The sequence below is a fragment of the Natator depressus genome, chromosome 8 (assembly GCF_965152275.1).
Source record: "Natator depressus isolate rNatDep1 chromosome 8, rNatDep2.hap1, whole genome shotgun sequence".
Classification (NCBI taxonomy): domain Eukaryota; kingdom Metazoa; phylum Chordata; order Testudines; family Cheloniidae; genus Natator; species Natator depressus.
Genome location: NC_134241.1, coordinates 95,486,278 through 95,503,294, shown reverse-complemented (window position 1 = coordinate 95,503,294; position 17,017 = coordinate 95,486,278). Strand labels below are relative to the sequence as shown.

General features: G+C 43.5%; 1 protein-coding gene across 1 annotated transcript in view; it reads right to left on the bottom strand.

Moving 5' to 3' along the window:
- The window catches only part of SLC1A7 (solute carrier family 1 member 7), a 93,270-nt gene that overhangs the window by 12,206 nt on the left and 64,047 nt on the right, over window positions 1–17,017 (bottom strand). The window contains exons 6-8 of the mRNA XM_074961716.1: window positions 14,475–14,574; window positions 10,827–11,060; window positions 1,500–1,694 (exon numbers count right to left, since the gene is read on the bottom strand). Of these exons, the coding sequence (XP_074817817.1) occupies window positions 1,500–1,694; window positions 10,827–11,060; window positions 14,475–14,574 (529 nt within the window). The remainder of the gene's footprint in view (window positions 1–1,499; window positions 1,695–10,826; window positions 11,061–14,474; window positions 14,575–17,017) is intronic.

The following is a 17,017-nucleotide window of genomic DNA, read 5'->3' as shown; positions in this document are numbered from 1 at the left end:
GTGGCCTCGGCATCATGAGAGGCAGCTTGGGCTAACCACCCAAATATGTACCCAGGAGGTTGGCCGAGATTGCACTCAGGTGACTAGGCCAAGTCATGCGTTGTCACACACATTGCAGTCACACGCTATTTTTAGCATACGCTAGTTTGAGCAAAGCTAGCACATGTATGGCTACTTGAGCTGTGAATTGTCTCTCCCAGCTGAGTAGACATATCCATAGTCCTGCACATGACCATTCTCACTCATAGTACAGGGCGAGAAGGCAACAGCTCACATGGGCCAGATTGATTTTTTTTTTCCTAGTTTGACCAAACTTTCCCATTAATTCATAAGCAGACCCCAGTTATAGGAAAAAGCTAATTGAAAAAACTTTCTTGCTGTTGTCATTCAGGTCTTATACACACTAGAACTGAAGATGTGCAGGCCACAACAGTGTAAACATGCCCAGATACGATGGTGATGAGGTCAGAGGGTAGATGGTAGGTCGATCTCTAATGTGGTCAGGCCTTACTCATTATATGAATGTTTTTCTAATCATTCGTTCCTTGCTGAAAGCCTGCAGGTTTCGCTCCCTGAGGCGTTCTTTGGCAGGCAGTGAAATCATTCTGGCAATAGTTAACTGGTTGGAATATTTTTTTCTATTTAGGATTGGTTACACTATTTTCAAGAAGAAGTTATTTAAAATATAGAATCTATAGTCAGGGCTCTCTAGCCAGTGAGAACTTACAAGCAGCAGCAGTAGAAGCCATGTTTAAAACCTGAGGAGGCCCATTCTGTAACGTAGATAGCCCTGCAGGCGTAAATTACAGCAGCCTCCTTGGGCTTGCCCTATGGGCCATGCAGTTGGAATCTCTCTGCCATGCTTCATTCCTGATGTGCCCAGCATGCCCCTGTTTTATCGAGACCTGCGAGGGATCCTTGGGAGGCAACCTTACAGCTGTCTTCCATATTGCCTGCACTTGATGAATCCTCCCCGGTCTGCTGTGGTACTTAGGGTTCCTGAATGCTGCTCTGGCCCTCCTGTGGTGTAAAGGGCAGAACTCATTGCTGAGGAGCTTACCTTTGAAGTTTACAATGTTTAAAGTTATTTGTGGAGGGAAGGGGCTGGTGTGTTCTTTACATACTCCCCGTCCTATGCACTGGAAGTGCATCCCCAACAGCACAGGGATTTGGAGGGATTCATTTTTTTTTTTTTATAGGATTCAAGGGGAAAAAATTAAACACTGCTAGCAACAAAGTTGTAATCCTAAATGAATGAGCTACAACTGGCCAAAAAGCGAAGGACAAAAAAAGCCAATTTAATAAATTGAAATGCAATATATTTCTCCGTTCATGTCTATTTTAATAGTGCTAATAAGATTTCCCTCCACACCGGCCCTGATCTTACAGGAAGCTTTGAACTGAAGATTGCAGCCGCAGTAATGTGCTTGATACACAAAGGAGAGAACGTCACAGATTTAATACGTCAAATGGAAAGGTTGCTGGGCTTTTGTTTATACCTTATAGTAATAATCTGTCCAAAATCCAGCTCATAATTATTTACTTGAGCAATAAAGATTGCTGCCACCGCTTCGTAGAGGGCAGTTCCGTCCATGTTGATCGTGGCCCCAACAGGCAACACAAATCTGGCAATCCTTCTGTCAACATGGTTATTCTCCAGCAAGCACTTGAAAGTTATGGGCAATGTGGCTGAGCTGCAAAACATCCAAAACAAAAACCAAAACCAAACACATGTTGAAAGCTGTTTTATCCTCAGGGACTAACATTAAAAGCAGCAAACTCATCTCTCTTCCCCTGCGTATAGATCATATTCAATGCTGTATCCATTCAAGCCCTATTTCCTGTCTTCGCTTCTGTGTCTGCTTATGTATCGGGCCAATCTGGCTTCACTGATAATGGGAGTTTTGTCATTGGCTTCTGTGAGAGCAAGAGCAGGTCAGTTGTGTTTAATGAGCACAAGGCACTTGAGCGTGTATGTGCAAAGCCTGCTTTGCACTGTTACGCAAGAGACAATCGTTCAGTTCCCGCTCTACACATTTTTAAATCAATATTGGATGTTTTTCTAAAAGGTATGCTCTAGTTCAAACAGTGATTTATTCAGAAAGTTCTATGGCCTGTGTTAGGCAGGCGGTCAGACCAGATGATCACAATGGTTCCTTCTGGCCTTCTAACCTATGAAAGGTAGAAAGCAAGGGCTGGAGATGCTGCAGAAGCCATTTTGTGTGTTTAGCCACCAAAGGGCCAAGGAAGGAAAGTGTCTCATACAGCTCAGTTGTGATGCCTCTGGAATCAAAACTTCACTGTTGATACTTTCGGAAGGAAGTTCCATCCCGTCCTCCTTAGACAGAAAGTTGATAGCCCTGATGATAAGCTTTGAAGCAGGGTAATATGTAAACCAAAGAAAGGCAAGGATCTCCTCAAGGCTCCAATAGGGATAGAGGACATGTCTCAGGCCCACCCCATCTCCCTTCAAGCATACAGTAAATAGTGCAGTTTTATTAAAATGTAAGTCTGATCCTGTGCCTGCACAGGATTTCTCCCTCTATTCCCCATGCTTATTAAATTTAAGGGCCTCAGCTCCTACTAACAATGGGAGTTTTGAACACAGACTGAGGGCAGTGTACGCCCTTAAGATTGTGCCAGTGCCTACTGAGTATTGACACCAAACCAAAAATAAAATACCTGTTTAGGCAACAATTTATAATGGCTACACAGTAAACAGGATTATTTTAAAAACAGGTTGCTCCTTGAGCTGAACTCTACAAAACTCTCTCCTCCCAACCCTCCAAGTGAATTTAGTGCTGGTGAAAGATGTCAGATAAATAGCCCTGCGGACTGAAGTCCTCTGTTTGTTCACAGATCAGATACAATAAAGTGCAAGGTTCCTCAACCATGGTGAACTGGTGGGATCACTTCTGTGGACCAGTGAAAGTACAGTTGAGTGTCTGTGCCTGCTCATTCCTTACCCTCTCTGCTGATGCTGCAACCAAAGAAGCCAGCTGGGACAGAGAGATGTGTGCACTAAGGAGAAGATTTAGGGCTGGCCTACACTGGGAACAGCTAGATCGCTCAGGGGTGTGGATTTTCATCACTAGGTTGTTGGATGAATTCTTCTGTCAGTATAGCTACTTCCTCTTGGCAACCCCTCCTGTCAGCATAGGCAGTGTCTACACTGAAGTGCTACCACAGTGCAGCTGCAGTGCTATGATAGCAGTTTGTGTTGACATACCCTGAGACAGAGACCACTGGTTCACTTCACACACATCGCTAAGCAGCCATATAACTGTAACCCATTTTGATCCCTAGCGATCAAATCACAAACCTGAGAATGGTTAGGTTGGTGGCAAATTGAAATTACTGCTCCTTATTGGCCAAGAATTGCACACATTCTATTTTTGTTCTCTCTTCTCCTCTTCCTTGCCCTTTACCCTGTCCTGCTTGTTCATCTCATCCATCAGTTATGTCTTGTCTCTTTGATTGTAAACTCAATCGAAAAGACAGGGCAGGGTCTATCACTTGTAATAGATTTGTACAGCGCCTAGCACAATGGGGCCTTGACCTAGTTCAATCCAGGAAGTTTTTGGAAAGCGTAGGGGACAATTTCCTGGCGCAAGTGCTAGGGGAGCCAACTAGGGGGGGCGCTTTTCTTGACCGGCTGCTCACAAACCGGGTAGAATTAGTGGGGGACGCAAAAGTGGATGGGAATCTGGGAGGCAGTGACCATGAGTTGGTTGAGTTCAGGATCCTGACGCAGGGAAGAAAGGTAAGCAGCAGGATACGGACCCTGGACTTCAGGAAAGCAGACTTTGACTCCCTCAGGGAACAGATGGCCAGGATCCCCTGGGGGACTAACATGAAGGGGAAGAGAGTCCAGGAGAGCTGGCTGTATTTCAAGGAATCCCTGTTGAGGTTACAGGGACAAACCATCCCGATGAGTCGAAAGAATAGTAAATATGGCAGGCGATCAGCTTGGCTTAATGGTGAAATCCTAGCGGATCTTAAACATAAAAAAGAAGCTTACAAGAAGTGGAAGGTTGGACATATGACCAGGGAAGAGTATAAAAATATTGCTTGGGCATGTAGGAAAGATATCAGGAGGGCCAAATCGCACCTGGAGCTGCAGCTAGCAAGAGATGTCAAGAGTAACAAGAAGGGTTTCTTCAGGTATGTTGGCAACAAGAAGAAAGCCAAGGAAAGTGTGGGCCCCTTACTGAATGAGGGAGGCAACCTAGTGACAGAGGATGTGGAAAAAGCTAATGTACTCAATGCTTTTTTTGCCTCTGTTTTCACTAACAAGGTCAGCTCCCAGACTGCTTCGCTGGGCATCACAGAATGGGGAAGAGGTGGCCAGCCCTCTGTGGAGATAGAGGTGGTTAGGGACTATTTAGAAAAGCTGGACGTGCACAAGTCCATGGGGCCGGACGAGTTGCATCCGAGAGTGCTGAAGGAATTGGCGGCTGTGATTGCAGAGCCCTTGGCCATTATCTTTGAAAACTCGTGGCGAACGGGGGAAGTCCCGGATGACTGGAAAAAGGCTAATGTAGTGCCAATCTTTAAAAAAGGGAAGAAGGAGGATCCTGGGAACTACAGGCCGGTCAGCCTCACCTCAGTCCCTGGAAAAATCATGGAGCAGGTCCTCAAAGAATCAATCCTGAAGCACTTACATGAGAGGAAAGTGATCAGGAACAGTCAGCATGGATTCACCACGGGAAGGTCATGCCTGACTAATCTAATCGCCTTTTATGATGAGATTACTGGTTCTGTGGATGAAGGGAAAGCAGTGGATGTATTGTTTCTTGACTTTAGCAAAGCTTTTGACACGGTCTCCCACAGTATTCTTGTCAGCAAGTTAAAGAAGTATGGGCTGGATGAATGCACTATAAGGTGGGTAGAAAGCTGGCTAGATTGTCGGGCTCAACGGGTAGTGATCAATGGCTCCATGTCTAGTTGGCAGCCGGTGTCAAGTGGAGTGCCCCAGGGGTCGGTCCTGGGGCCGGTTTTGTTCAATATCTTCATAAATGATCTGGAGGATGGTGTGGATTGCACTCTCAGCAAATTTGCGGATGATACTAAACTGGGAGGAGTGGTAGATACGCTGGAGGGGAGGGATAGGATACAGAAGGACCTAGACAAATTGGAGGATTAGGCCAAAAGAAATCTGATGAGGTTCAATAAGGATAAGTGCAGGGTCCTGCACTTAGGATGGAAGAATCCAATGCACCGCTACAGACTAGGGACCGAATGGCTAGGCAGCAGTTCTGCGGAAAAGGACCTAGGGGTGACAGTGGACGAGAAGCTGGATATGAGTCAACAGTGTGCCCTTGTTGCCAAGAAGGCCAATGGCATTTTGGGATGTATAAGTAGGGGCATAGCGAGCAGATCGAGGGACGTGATCGTTCCCCTCTATTCGACACTGGTGAGGCCTCATCTGGAGTACTGTGTCCAGTTTTGGGCCCCACACTACAAGAAGGATGTGGATAAATTGGAGAGAGTCCAGCGAAGGGCAACAAAAATGATTAGGGGTCTAGAGCACATGACTTATGAGGAGAGGCTGAGGGAGCTGGGATTGTTTAGTCTACAGAAGAGAAGAATGAGGGGGGATTTGATAGCTGCTTTCAACTACCTGAAAGGGGGTTCCAAAGAGGATGGCTCTAGACTGTTCTCAATGGTAGCAGATGACAGAACGAGGAGTAATGGTCTCAAGTTGCAATGGGGGAGGTTTAGATTGGATATTAGGAAAAACTTTTTCACTAAGAGGGTGGTGAAACACTGGAATGCGTTACCTAGGGAGGTAGGTCAGGCTTGACAAAGCCCTGGCTGGGATGATTTAACTGGGAATTGGTCCTGCTTCGAGCAGGGGGTTGGACTAGATGACCTTCTGGGGTCCCTTCCAACCCTGATAGTCTATGATTCTAGTTGGCCTCCAGGTGCTACTGGAATATAAATGTAAAACAGAAACCAACATCTTATAATGGACAGTGTTAGGCAATTCAACCATAGGCATCGCTGCCAATAATAATGAATAATTAACTTAAAATCTATTATTACCACTTTTGAGCTACTTAGAGTTCTGCAGTGACATCCACCTCTTTTATAAAAACTTCATCTCTTGCAACTCAACAGCTTCTTTTACAATGAATCCTTGTGTTTCTTTGTATGGAGAGGAGGGGGAAATGTTTATTCTTTTTTCAAAGTTTTTTACATTATTATAAGTTTAATGCATCCAGAGGGCACAATGTATGAATAACAATCCTTCACGACTCTTTCTTATCTTACACAGACTACCTACCAAATGCCACATTAAAAATAATAAAAAACTCCAGCTAAAGATGAGGTAAGTCCCACATGCTCTCTTGCAGTTAGGATATGCAGGTGGTAGTTTGGGAAACTAGCTGTTCAGACAGACAGTAACCCACTCAGGACAGCAGAATAAAACTTGAAAATTCTGGTTCATGTGGGGTTTATGTGAACCTTTTCTTCTTGTTTCACATCCTTAAACTTTGCTTTCAGTTTCAGGGTCAAACAAATCTAAAAATTAAAGCAAAACTCAGCAAAACCCAAAATTTTTAATTTTGGGGCCTATTTTCAGTCCAAGAGGTTATGAAGCCACTGATATGATATGATATATGAAGCTACTGAGTTTTTGCATGGTTTCAACCAGGAACCATAGACTGTGCTAGGTTCCCAAGAAAATTGGCCCAAGTTCAATCAGAAGGATCACTAATCTCTGAAAGCCTGTCCTAAATTTTGCAGTTTTCAATGAAACTCAAATCTAGCATTTTTCACACCCCTCAGTGATGTAGCTGTGTGGACCTAACTTGTTGGTGTAGACCTGGCCTAACTGAGTGTTAGTAAAAGCAGCTTTTGGGGTCTAATGTCAAATGCTGAGCAAACTGTTAGGTTTTAACACTTGACCCATACCTTGAGGCCAAATCTAAAGCACTGTTTTTGAATAGCTAAATATGCGTCAGAATTTCCTGAAGCCGTTAGTAAAGAGAGGAGGCATCTTGTCCTACTCAGGACCGTATTACTGACCAGTAATTGCAAAACAATTACAGATTTATCCCACTCCATTTTGGTGCTTGTACAGCGGCAAGGATTGAATATAAACCAATATTTCAGTTATGCAAAGCTCTAACGGAGGCCACAAAAAAAAAAAAAAAAAAAGAAAAGAAAAGCCAGTCTCTATAGAAAAAGCACCTTCTTTGGCTGTTTAGCCCTGCCTCTTTATCTTGCAAATGAATCCTAATTCTTATTATTGCTCCAGAAAGTCAACAAGCTGACTTAATCTAGAATTGTTACACCCCCCTTTTGTTAAATCTGTCTTTAATTTACACTGCACAAGAGCCAAGGTTTCAGAGTTTCATAAGAAGCAAAAAGCCCCTTGAAATGTTCACCTTTTATTTATGCTGTGTGCAGAGGAAAAGAGAACTGGTTCTTTTGATGGGATGCACTATTGAGAAGATGCTGCCTTTGATTCACTGACATTGTAGAAAGATGACTATGGAGAAAAAAACCCTCTACATGGTCTAGGGAAATTATAATCAAACCAAGGGGCATTCTATCTATTAGCCAAATTCTGTCCTTCACACTGCGAGAGGTGCCTGGGGGGAGGAATGGTAACAGCGACAGATGTTCCCTGAGCCAAGCCTCCCTTAGTGCCTGTCACAAAAGCTGAACAATGTCCAAGGGCCTAAGAGCCTGGGATCACCACCCAAACTCGCTGGCCACACACCCCCTTGGGGATATGGAATGCTACCTAGTATATCACTGGGACCCCCTGCCAAACACGTAAGGAAACAAGCACATGTTGTGCGATGGTCCTTTGTGGGTGCACTGTTTGGGGGCATGAGGAGGAGGGTAAAAGAAACTTCTGCCCTTTCCGCCCTCCACCAATATATATGTGCAAATAAGTCAGAATTTTGCCCTATATGTTTGACATTTCCATACAAATGCCAAGTATGTCATTGGCATCTAAAGTGATAAAACTGGACAGCACATGGGGACTGACTGTTGGATGGAGAACCCTTCACTTATAGGTTATGGGTTCCAGTTATGCTTAGGTCAGCAAAGTCATTGCAATGAGATGACTGCTTGGTGGCTTACAGTTCCTGTAGTGGACAGGAGTTCACATCCCAATGCTACCAGCACCATTTCCACAAAGTGGCACCCTTACTTGCAGTCTTGGCAGAGGTGCCAAGAACTCAATTAGCTTTGGGGAATGACCCTCAAAAAGGATCCCTGGAAAACAAAGATAAGGCAAATTAAGGAGTTGGTGTGGGAAGGCTTGCGCTAGCACTGCCTTGTTTTACTGGATCTGTGGTTAGCTAGATGTATTTAGACTCCTGATCTATCATTCCATCATCTTTCACCAACACTAAATTCAGTAAAAAGATGAATTATCCACTAGAGACTCACTAAGCTTTGTCATAGTCTACATTAGTGTTGCTACATATAAAGAGCCAGGTGAAGAATAATTTACTTTTTGGCCATGGCTTTATCCAGTATCATCTGTATTTAAAACACTTCATCCTTCCCATCTGCACCCTCCACTCCCATTTGTCTGTCTTGTTTACCTGTAATTGTAAGCTCACTGGAATGGAGACTATCTTTGCTAGGTGTTTGTACAGTGTGGCCTTGATCTTTGAGTGGGTTTTCCAAGAGCTACCATAATAACTAATAATAATAGGCAAAGAAAACAGTTGGCCCTTGACATGAACAGGGAAATCTCCCAAGAGTGATTTGTCTCACTTTTTGTGCATGGTATGTCTTTTCTATAGTTACGACCTTTAACTAAAGAAATCTTTCCACACCCGGTGGTTTTCAGTGTTCTGTCTATCATTAGATGTAGGCATGCACTGATGCAGAAACATATGGTAGAGACACATTAGTAGGCCAACCTTTTGTTCTGCTTTAAAATGATCTGATAATCCAGTGCCTGTATTATTAATATTAATTTGTTGCCTTTGTGGCAAGTATTACTTAATCAGATACAGATGTGATGACTGTCAGGAGAAGCAGCTTTACTTTCCAAAACCAATTATTTGTGCATGTTCTTTTGGCAACAACTCAGTTATATGCAGTATCTATTCTTCTCACTATCTCATCACAAGATGCTACCATGTAAGAGGAAAAACACCAAATAATGTATGTTTTTTAAAAAAGAAGTCTACATTGCAGTTGCAGAAAAATGCATCTGTTGGTGCAAACGGGCAATTGCACATGCAGCATACAAAGCTATGCACAGAGTCATTTGAGAATGTGCACAATTTTCTGCTTGTGTCCGTACTGGCATTGCAGACTATCCAGGAATGCTGTGTAAACACAAAACACAGTTTAGACAGTTGGGTCTGTAGTTTGGTCACTATAAATCAGGCCTGACTTTTGCTGTATATCTATGACTTAAGATTTTGGTACATTTTAGAAAAGAAACTTTGAAAAATTCATGATACCATGACCAACCCGTATCCTAGAGACTAAACTACAGAGAAGGTAGCTAATAGTTGCAGAATGATCTGATGGGCTCAGAGATATAGGCAGACAGATGATGAGAGAAACCAAAGGTAACATACATAGGAAGAAATAATGACCTGCTTCAATCAAAAGGGGAAATAGCTGTTTAGAAAGCAATAATGCAGAAAAGATCAGGTGAATAATACATTGGATATGAACTCACAAATGTGAAGGAAGAGAATCTATTGTATGACAAAGGAAGTAACTGTGCTATTTTATAAAGCCCCGGTAAGACCACACTTGGTAAGTATAGGATTCTAACCTGGTGAAAAATGCCATTATCTTTCTACAGTACAAACTGGAAGAAGAGAAAGGGGCACTTTTTTCTGGAGCTGAGAAAGGTAAAACAATGAGAGACACAAGTCCTAAAGAGGGAAAAATTCAGGTTGAATAGATAAGAAAATGTCCTTAGACTAAGGGGAATTAAGTAATGGAATAAATGGTCCAGAGAGGTGTTGTCACCAGCATTAGAGGTTTTCAGAACCAGGACTGAGGAAACCTTAGTGGGATCAGGGGAGAGTGTTGAGAGGGAGCCTGAAAGGTCTTTTCCAACACTAAGATCTATGACTGTAAGATCATCATCATCTGTGAGTCTGGGGAATACAAATGCATCTGAAGCGACAAACTTTTATGTGTTGTTCTACTTAAAAAATAGCCGTAAACTTTCAAACTTCATTAGAACTAATAAAGCCACCCAAAACACAATTTGCTCCTGATTTCACTGTGCAAAATATACTGTACTATATTTCAGTTAGCAAGTTATTAAATTTTATAAACATCCTGTAAAATGAAATTTATAATAGAGATGCTGACAGTCCCTTAATCTTTATGGCCTTTAGTTGGAACCATTATGATTTCAGGAATATATGGATGCAGTGTAGACTAGGTAGCCCAGGAGACAATGGAAGTTCCTAGGTTCTGTTCTCAGCTCTGGAACAGACTCTCCATGTGACTTCGGGCAAGTCACTTAACCTCTCTGTGTCTCCGTTTATCCGTTGGTAGAATGGGGATAATGATGCTTATAATATTGACAGTAATTAGCACATTGGACCACAGATTCTGGAAGCCCTAGCATCTGCTGAGTGAAACTGACATGATTCTTGTCAGTTTCATAGCAGTCACCCACCAAATAGCAGCAATTTCACTCAGCAGCTGCTGAGATCCTGGGGGGTATATTTCATTTTTCATCAGGTCCAGAATTGGAATGAAATCAAATTTTGAAATATTGACATTTCCTGCGCACCTGAACTTCCAAGTTTCAGACAGCTCTAATTAGGACCTCAGAGGTATTTAGTAATATCAGTGCTTAATACCTGGATGATGTGGCCAGAGCAATTAGCAAGGCTTGAAGAATCCCTCTGATGAAAACAATGGGGTTTTTCTTGGTGATAAAGAAGTACATCATTGGCAGAATGAACAGTCCATGAACCACCAGACCACAAACCACAGTAATGGCATAAAAGCCCAACTTCTTCCCAATAGCTGTAGGATCATCCATTTCCAAGATCTTGCCAGCAATAAGAAACACTATTCCAAAAGGAAAATACCTACGTGAAGAGAGAGGGAGATTTATCACTATGAGCCAGATCATTTCCACCAAACAATTTAGTGAGATAACAAGTTCCTGTACTTTCATTTCAATACAGACTTAGGACTCAACCATTCAGTGTTTAATAAGCATGGAGGGTGTTCAGAATTTCATAGGAGCATCTTGTAGGACTGGACCCTTATTCCTTTTCCATTCACAAGTTCTGGGAAAATGTTTTTATATCAAATTATTAGCAATGATACTGTTTTCTACTGACTGGCCTGTAGGACACACACAACACACTCAAATACAATTTGTTAATAAAGCAGTGTATATCTAATCTCTCCCTCAATGTATGCATTTTAAGGTTCCCATCACCATAGTAGTTAAGGCCCAGGTCCACAAAGGCACTTAGGTGCCTTAGTTCCAGTTTTGGCTCCACTGTGACCCACAAAACTATCACTGAGTCCCGAAGGTGCCTAAACTCACTCGGGACCTACGTTTTCATGGTAATAGTTCCCTAGGTGCCTATTTTTCTGCCTCTGGGCACATGCACTGCTGCCTCACTCTTGGGGTCCAGATACCTATCTCCTGCCGAGGCCCCAGTGTGAGTCACAGACCAGGACAAGGTAGGCGCTCAGACACCTAAGTTGCATATAAGACCTGATCCAGAAGGCATGCTCAGAGCCTACCTACCAGATAGAGTCTGAATGGGACCCTAACAGGAAGAAGAGGTGGTTCTGGTACCCACCTTATAACAGCCCAAGGGTTAACACAGTCACCTGGTATGTGAGAGACCTGGTTCAGTTCCCTCCTCCCTGGATTTGAACAGGGGTTTGCCACGTCTCAGGAGACTGCTCTAACCACTGAGCTATGGGATACTCTGGTTTTGGGGAGGGGAGGTTGCTCACAGTGTCTCCTGCTGAAGATGTTCCAGTGTGGATAAATAACGAAACAGTGACTGGAGCAGGGGGAGTGGACCAGGATCTCTAACCACTGAACTACAGAGTCATTCTCTCTCTCTCCTCATGACTGTTTAAGTATTTATCCACAATGGAACAGTCATGGGTTGAGAGCGAGGTGGGAGACCTCCATTCAAATCTTTTCTCCTCCACCGGCAGAAAGGGGGGAATTGAATCTGGGTTTCTCACATTCCCGGTGAGTGCTGTAATCTCTGGGCTAAAGGTTATAAGGTGGGCATTGCTGCTGCTGCAGTGATCCTTTCCTACCTCAAAGCACTTTGAGATCCTCAGATGGAAGGTGCTATGTAACTACAATGTATTAATGATGTAGTAGCAGTATTTACTCATTATTAAGAATGTTCACAAAAGTGCTGAAGAGCCATTCTTAAATTAGTGACATTGATGTAAAGAGCGAATGTCAACTATATTTTGAAAGTCGCCCCCCCCCCCCCCACACACACACACATTTAATTTTAACAGCATCCCAGAAATTGAGAGCAGCATTTTAGGGATAAAGCTATGAGCAGAGGTGGATTGAGCTTTTGCAGGGCCCTGGACCAGAGGAATTGGAGGTCCCTCCCCACCCCTTCCGCCTGCAGTTGTGTTTCCCCCACCCCCACCCCCAAAGCGCTCCTGCCAGGGAGCGGGGTCAGGGCACGGGGGCTTCCCCTGCTCCCTGGCAGGACCACCAGGCAGGTGGAGCAGGGCAAGCCCCCACGCCCTGACTCCGCTCCCCAGCAGGCGTGCCAGGTGGGCGGAGCGGGTTGGGGCAAGGGGTCACCCCAGCTGTCCGTGGGCCCTGGGCACGGGCCCCGTTGACGCAGTGGCTAATCTGCCACTGGCTATGGGAGATGCAAGAGCCAAGTTGTGAATCTAAGGGTATGTCTACATTGCAGTTAGACACCTGCAGCTGGCCCATGCCAGCTGACTCGGGTTTACGGAGATCAGGCTAAGGGGCTGTTTAATTGCAGTATAGACATTTGGGCTTGGGCTGGAACCTGGGCTCTAGGACCCTGCGAGGTGGGAGGGCCACAGAGCTCGGGCTGCAGCTCGAATGTCTATACCACAGTTAATCAGCCACTTATCCTGAAATGCGTAACCCCGAGTCAGCTGGCAAGGACCAGCTGCAGGTTTTTAATTGCAGTGTAGACATGCCCTAAGATTTATTTTATCGTGCCAAAGGTTACTGTTAGACAGATGCATTTCTATTGCTTTTCAGGGAATGTTCCTCCCAAGTTAGAATGTTTTTGTTAATCCGTGGAAGGATTTGAAAAGTTCTAGGCCCTGGAACTTTTTACAATTTTGCGTGTTCTTCAGGGTCTTCTAAGTAATGGATATTTCTAGTAACCTAACTTCAGATCTGCCCATTTACAACCAGCTAGGTCTATGGTATAAAGTGCATAAAACAGAGAACCAGATGCCTAGGTCTGTCTGAGCTGTGTTTGGCATGGGACCTGGGAGTGGGAATGAAGGTGGGCCATACTTTTTCTATTTCAGAGTAACAGCCGTGTTAGTCTGTATTCGTAAAAAGAAAAAAGAAAAGGAGTACTTGTGGCACCTTAGAGACTAGGATTTATGCTCTCTCTTGCACTAGGTAGCTTGTAACCCCACAGGTGCAGCTATGAAGCATGCACTGGCCATTTAAAGACAAGTGAACTTCCAGTCACTCTGACCCCTGGTCAAAAAGGTTACCAGACATGGAGCAGTGCAGTTGGGATTGTAGTGGGATGACTTTACCAGTATAGCTATTTCTGTGTCAGACTACATCCACACTGCTATTGTGTTGATATACCTACACTGGTAAGAGATTTGCACTGCTCGAGAATGGGGAATAGCATTTTGCAATAACTGAGGGTTATTTCAATAGGAGACAGACATGAGTATAGATGTGTGGCTGGCTCTGCTAAAAACAGATGAATTCTACTGGGCTAACTTTTGTTATACCAAGTCTAAGCCACCTTTCCATTCTCCTGATCTGGGGTCAGACTTGCCCCCAATCTAATTTATGGGCATTCTAAGTTATTTTGGCTAGAGTGGGCCTTTAGGGCCTACTCTGCAGGTTGGGGATTGCCAGAGGGCCATGCACTGTCATTCTGTCCCTTCATGCCCCTGCCCACACCACTGGCCATGCCATCTACATCTGGAGCAGGTGGCATAGACCTAAATATGTTGCTTTATGGCACCCAGGGATTCCCCTTTGTTAGGGGAATCCCTGGCATCTGTGTTGAGGCAGCTCTCTGTCCTCTTTATGCCACTGGAGTGGTGCAAAGGGAACAGAGCCAGGGACCAGCATCTGGCCTTGAATGTTTGCATAACTTCCTTCAAGTACTAACGCCATACAAAGTTGAGGTTGTTGTCCCTCATGAATTTGCCTGGAAACAAGATTACATCATCTCAGAGCATTTTTTTCTGTTGAAATATACTTCAACTTTTTAGAAGTTATATTTTTGCTTGATAAAACAGCTACTTACCACACAGAAACTGCCACTATCTTCATGACAGATTCATTTAAACACTGGCAAAAACTGACCAAGGGAACTCCACTGTTACCCATTCTGCCCAGCATTATACCTGCAATCAAACACATTATTGTTTTAATTCTCATTTACTCTTGAAAATCCCCAACATACTCCTTCTCTACTGCAACTCAAAGTGGACTAAGTGTAGGGTGGCTAGCTGGTTTAGATAATTGGTAGTGGGATAATCCAACAAATCTCTGTGTTGTAGAAACACAGAGATATAAATCACACAAACAAATATAGGGCATGGAGGACAGCCCTTGGTTCTTCAGCTCCACAAAAACAAACATCTACCATTTAAGCTAAAGGAGATCTCCTTTGATTTCCCACTGGGAAATCCCTCACCTTCTATGCACCAGTCACTAGAGGGCAACAACACTGACATTATATATATATGACAGAGAGAGAGAGAGAGAGAGTGTGTGTGTGTGTGTGTGTGTATTTTAGGGTAACTGATAACAGGAGCCTTTCTCTTCTGGCTCACCAGTTTAAATCCAGCCCAGACTGGCAGTGACCAAAATCCATTATCTGACGTCTGTGAAATTAATTTGGTCTCAGTCCAGTTTCTAGTGCATAAGCATCTATAAGATAAAAGCCACCCTCACAACTGGTCCTTTTTGCCACCCTGGCTTAGCAGCCTTAGCAGAATCAAGCAAATGCACATGAATACAAGGAAAGGGCCAAACTACTGCACAAGACTAATCAGCAAAGAAAACAAACACATTCATATGCAACCAACAGTCATAAAGGTAGGGGATCTAGTTCCAAGAATAGTTATGTAACTCTATATTTTCCGTATGGTGTTATGTTTATTATTAGGTATACATTATTAAAACTTATCTATCATGTTCCTATTTAACTAATTTGCTGCAGTGATCCCCTGTGAGGATTGTAACGGATCATGTTAATCACTCAAGGAAGCATTTCAGAAACAAACTGCACCAAATCAATTTATGTTTGAAGAGAACTTTACAAGAAAACGAAGCTGTGAGTGGGGTGCACTCTAACAGTTATTCTGGATGGACAGAGTGTTTGGTTTGACTGGGGGCCCATGCTCTCTCACTTGGAGTGAACATCTGCATTTGCAGGCCAGGTCCCAGATTGTAATGGTTCCAAAACAATCCCCTCCTGATGCAGGGGAGTGAGCCACTTAGATGTCAGACCCAACAATTTCACAATAACAATGCATGCAGGATGTGGGTTTATATGTCTGTTAATATTCATCTAGCTGTAAATTTTTGGTCACAAACCACATTATATTTTATTAACAATGTTGCTCATTTATGCTAACAGAATGTTAATTACAAAGTTCAGTTTTTTAAGCTAGACTGGCTTTATTAAGCCATGGCAGCTCTCCAAGAGTCTTAGCTTTCTAACTTAGTAGAATGCTGAAGAGGGGAAATGGATCACCTCTTATTTTACAGGAATAACTGTGGTTTGCTTACAAGAAGACTCTTTCATGTCTGAGTATTGGCAAGTGCTGGCAACAGGAGAGGTAGCAGACAAGACTGGAGGCTGCTGAATGATGCGTATATGACTCACTGGTCTCTTAAAGCAGTAGTTCTCAACCAGGGGTATGTGTACGCCTGGGAGAACACAGAGGTCTTCCAGGGGGTACATCAACTCATCTAGATATTTGCCTAGTTTTACAACAGGCTACATAAAAAGCATCAGCGAAGTCAGTACAAACTAATATTTCATACAATGACTTGTTTATACTCCTCTATATACTACACATGGAAAAGTAAGTACAATAAATACACTAAGGGATGGTTTCAAGAAATGTTCATCAACAGTAAAACCTCACCAGTTTACCCTACTGTCATTTGCACAAGCCCCTTTCTGCAGCCATTATGTAAGAAGCCCAAGTGGTCATTTCCAAGCAAAGTTTTTACTCTCAGTGATTTAAAAGATGATTTCCAATTCTTCAAAGTTTGCGCTAGACTCTCATCTCTTATCCATCACACACACCCCAACAGGGCTACACTTACCCAGCTAGGTGCCCTAGAAGGCTGCCTAGATGAGGCCCTGAATCAGTGCATTTTAAAGTGCTTTTTCCACACCCCTTCTCTGGCCAACACTGCCCATTTTGGGGCAGAGTTGGCCAGGACCAGACACAACCTTGAAATTGAGAAGAGTCCTGCATGTGGCTTTCTTCCTAAGCTAAGATTGCTAAGCCACTCACCTCCTGCTTCCAGAAAAAGAAAAAGCAGGTTTCTGTTACTAAGAGAGGATGGGCCTGATTCTCAGTTATGCTAAAGCCTCTTTATGCCACTCTGGCGTGTAAGGGGGCCATACGTTATGCCCACGTTAAAGCCCCTTTACTTTGCTAGAATGGTGTAAAGGGGCCTTGGTGTAAATGAGAATCAGGCCCAATGACTGAGCAGAACTATGAAGTTCATAGCAGAACTGCTATGAAGCACGCAGTGCCAAATGAATTATTTTGATGTATAGTGTGATATTTTCATACATAGCATATTTGGAGTGATGCTTTC